General features: G+C 29.3%; 1 protein-coding gene across 1 annotated transcript; it reads left to right on the forward strand.

The window, feature by feature from the left end:
• Positions 1-1,910: 1,910 nt before the first annotated feature.
• On the forward strand, positions 1,911-2,685 carry LOC111617341 (dual oxidase-like; the record flags this gene model as incomplete). Its single annotated transcript, XM_023358644.1, has 3 exons — positions 1,911-2,076; positions 2,159-2,346; positions 2,629-2,685. Coding segments are annotated over 3 exons (396 nt in total), but the record flags the coding sequence as incomplete, so codon positions are not given.
• Between the last annotated feature and the right edge of the window lie 1,441 nt (positions 2,686-4,126).

Genomic DNA, 4,126 nt, shown 5'->3' on the forward strand with positions numbered 1-4,126 from the left:
CCTACTTCTTAGAAAAGTAAGATGTATCATTTAGAGACTGCACGAGTTCATTGTAACAAGTTAGTTTTAAAATCTGATTTGTTAATATACAAGACTACAAAATAGGACTTCCAAATTATATATTTTCACTGTAAACCTGTATTTTTCATACAAGATATATTAGATAAAAGCAGAATACACGAAAATATTGTTTCGCAAGCTAATTTTTAAAATGTTAACAAACAAAATCAAGCAGTTTCTTTGTAAAAATTTGTTAAAATAGGTTAAAAACACCCTTTTAAGTAATATTAATACGTCAATAATTCGGGTCCTACACTGGTTTCTAATAACGCCCGAAGAGTCATCGGGCGTCAATCAAAACTTTTGTATGATCTCGATACTTTGTCTATGTTACCCATACAGGAAATTTCGATGATAGTGTATATTCTGAATATTAATATTTAGGAAGCAACACAAAACTATTACTTTCTTTAAGAATCGGATTTTAGCCCCGAGATATAGGTCAACTCATTTTAAACAGTTAAACGGTGAGATCATCGTCTGAGGGTTCCGTTTGAAAGGGTTTAACAGAAAAATCAATTGTACAATCGAGTTAAAAAGTTACATATTCTAATTAAATGTAATTTATTAGAAAGTATTTAAAATTTAAATTATTATTCATAATTTTAAATTCTATTCGATAAGGACGAGACCTGTTACTTAAAATCACCAGGGTAAATTATTCAGTTTTATAGTAAATCATGACACCAAATCGTTTAAAAAATCAATCTAATATTTCATTTCTTAATTTCATGACACCATTTAGCTTTATGCTTTCAACAGATGAGTGCAAGTCATCTGATGTAAGCAATTGTAATTATGGAACAACATACTAGATTTCAATCACTTAATAAGTATCTTCAATGATATTGATACTTGAATAAAGGTAATTGTTGAAACAAATTTCTAATAGATTATAATACGTATTTATTTCGTGGAATACTTATGCTGCAATAATGATTATATTATGATCGATTTGCTAACAAAATAGGAATATATTACCAAATAAAACAGAATAATGAATCTAAAAAAGAATGCTATTTAGATACCTTGACCTTTAATTATGGTTGAATAAATTCTTAGAAAATAATTGGGTTTTTTTCATGTCATACGAAGCGAATCTGGGTTAATTTTAGGTTTTCCATTAGCATTTTCTTAATAGATGTGATGTAGTCAATATTTTTAAAATAATTTTTTTACGAATTTCTCCATGTTATTCTTGCTGATCACTTTATTATGACACTCGATATGACAGAAAAATTAAATTCTGATGACGTTATCGTCACACACTTTCACGTGTGTTGTAAATGGAATACAAAATACCGATTCACGCTTATATGACATTCAAACTTTCCTGATTCACGCGATCATTTGACCTCCCTCTCACCTATAAATGTGAAGAGTCACATAACGTGTGGATCAGAAATGCGTGAATATAATGTTAATCCATGCTTTTCGTGTTTCCTATTAATTAAAACTTTCATTAAATATTTTCGACAAAAATGCAAATTTATGGCTCAGTGTTTATTTTAAAAAAATATATATATATATATATAAACACATTTTGAAAACTTATTCTGTTCATGTGAAAGATGTGTAAACAATTGTGTAGAATAAGAGCAATCCATTGCGACAGCGCACATTATTTTCATGATTCAAATTATAAGGGAAATTAATATATTAAATGTACAGTACGTATAAAAATAAATATTTATATGCAATAGCGGATCCAGAGATCTTTACATGGTGTCAGAAAGGAAACGATATGTTGACTTTTACTACTCAGAGAGGGGTGCAGCTGCGCCCTACACACCTCTAAATCCGTCCCTGTTTATATATACTTAATTACTCAATAATATTCTTGTTTTCTTATAGAAAGCCAACTTACTAGAAGAGCACCTTCATCGTATTCTGATGGTGTTTACATGATGTCTGGCATTGATCGTCCAAATGCTCGAAAAATCAGTTTACAGATTTTAAATGGTGAAGATGGTCAAGGATCTATTCGTAATCTGACAGCATTGTTTGCTTTCTTTGGTAATATTAATTTTCGAAATGGAAGATTATTGTTTTTATTAAAATAAGCAGAACATCTTTTAAGCTACATCATTTATTTTAGGTCAAGTTGTAACCTCAGAAATACTAATGGCGAGTGAACCTGGATGTCCCATAGAAGTGCATCGAGTTAAAATTGATCGTTGTGATACAACTTACGATAGAAATTGCAAAGGAGCTAAATATATGCCATTCCACCGAGCTCTTTACGATTCTAAAACTGGACAATCTCCAAATAATCCTAGAGAACAGGTAAGAAAATATAACAAAAAAATTAAAAAAATCAAAAAATTTTACCCAAAACTCCAATTAATTTTAAATAAATAGTATATTAAGAATTTTAAAAATGCACTTTAAAGTAATTTAATTTGTCTAATTTAAAACGAAAAATAAACTCGTGCGTAAACATAACTTTAAATGAAATTATAGTTAATTAAATTCTTGTCGATTCAAGAATTCGTTACCGCTTCTTATTTTCGTTTAAAAATTGTAGATAATGTCGTAAATCGAGTAACTTGATCTTTTGTCGTTTAGTTTTCATTCGTTCACAAGCATAACTCTTGCTTGTCTCAATAACAGAATTGAAAACGATTTCCAAGAAGTAGATGATACTTTTATTCAGGTTATAAATAATTTGAATTATTATAAATTTTAATAAAATATTTTTATGAAAAGTTTATATTAATTATACGTTTTTCCATTTATTTGTAAAACGTTTATGATATCGGATAAGTTTAATCATTTTGCAGCGCTCTATCATATGACGGGATCTTCAAAACTGACGATGATATTTTTGTACTGTATTACAACTTAAATTTAATTGATATATACAGTACATTGTACGGCTTTATGGCATATAAAATCCATTCTAGTGCATATGTCACAGCAGATAGTTTATTTTTTCTTCTGTTACTATAAAATGGTTTGGTAATCATTTATTAAGCCAATAATTATAATAAAATTGTAAAATATAAAATTCTTAGACAATGTTTAAATTTAATCCTTTCAATTCTATTGTGTTATCGCGAACAACGTCGTAAGCAGTAAAAACAGAAGCAACCTGTTACGTAGGATATATCACCCTATTACGTCATTCAATGCTTTTGTGGCTCAAGTTACGTTACGCGTACGAGAAAAGTTGATTTTTCAAACGTTGTTTTTACGATTTTATGAAACAGTGAATCGATTTTCTTAGAGAATCTTTAGATTAAAGGATCAGTAAACCGTTTCGGAATTCACAAGTCATCTTTTTGTCCTTCGGAATAATTTATTACCTTGAAGAGAATGGTTTACTTAGCGATGCCGAATTGTTCGTAAAACTAAGGTCCGGTAATTTGAAGCGCAAAACACTTTACCAAAGAAACAGTCCGTAACTATTTATAAAAATCATTTAGCCAACGATAATTGACTTTAATAGATAGTTTTCCACCATTGAAGAAGCCATTATCTTTAGTTGTCGTGTAACGAAAAATTAGTATTCGTCAATGGTCATAAGTCGCTTTGGGTTAGTTACACGAATTCCGGACACAAGATACGATATAAGGGCGTTGTATTTCGTGAAGAACGTGATATATGCACGGGTAATGATAGCTTAGTGATAATAATGTCTTCTGGGTTGTGATGGGGGCGGTGAAATATTCGCTTCGCCTCGTAATATTCTTTGTTAACGCGTTGATATGAAAAGCACGTTAACGTCGTGTATTGCCTATCTGGATATATATCACATAATANTCCTTTCTGACTTTTGGATAATATAAAACTTCAATTTTTCAAAAAAACAAGCCAATAATGACTATAAAATCTTTAAAAAACAGAGTTTAAAAAGTGTAAAAGAGTTTAACACTATTAGTTTTTATGAATAGTACTATTTTTTTAGTTCTTATGCTGAATAAAAACTTTCTTTAAATATAGATAGTCCTTTGTCATATTTCTAAGAAAAAGTGTAAAAAAATATTGTAAAATTTTGAAACTGATTGGCCAATATTAAAAGTAGGCGGAGACACACTTCCTCTTCTTTAAACGTTCATTATTA

This window comes from Centruroides sculpturatus, unplaced genomic scaffold, assembly GCF_000671375.1.
Source record: "Centruroides sculpturatus isolate CEXI.00-Female unplaced genomic scaffold, Cexi_2.0 scaffold5623, whole genome shotgun sequence".
NCBI lineage: Eukaryota > Metazoa > Arthropoda > Arachnida > Scorpiones > Buthidae > Centruroides > Centruroides sculpturatus.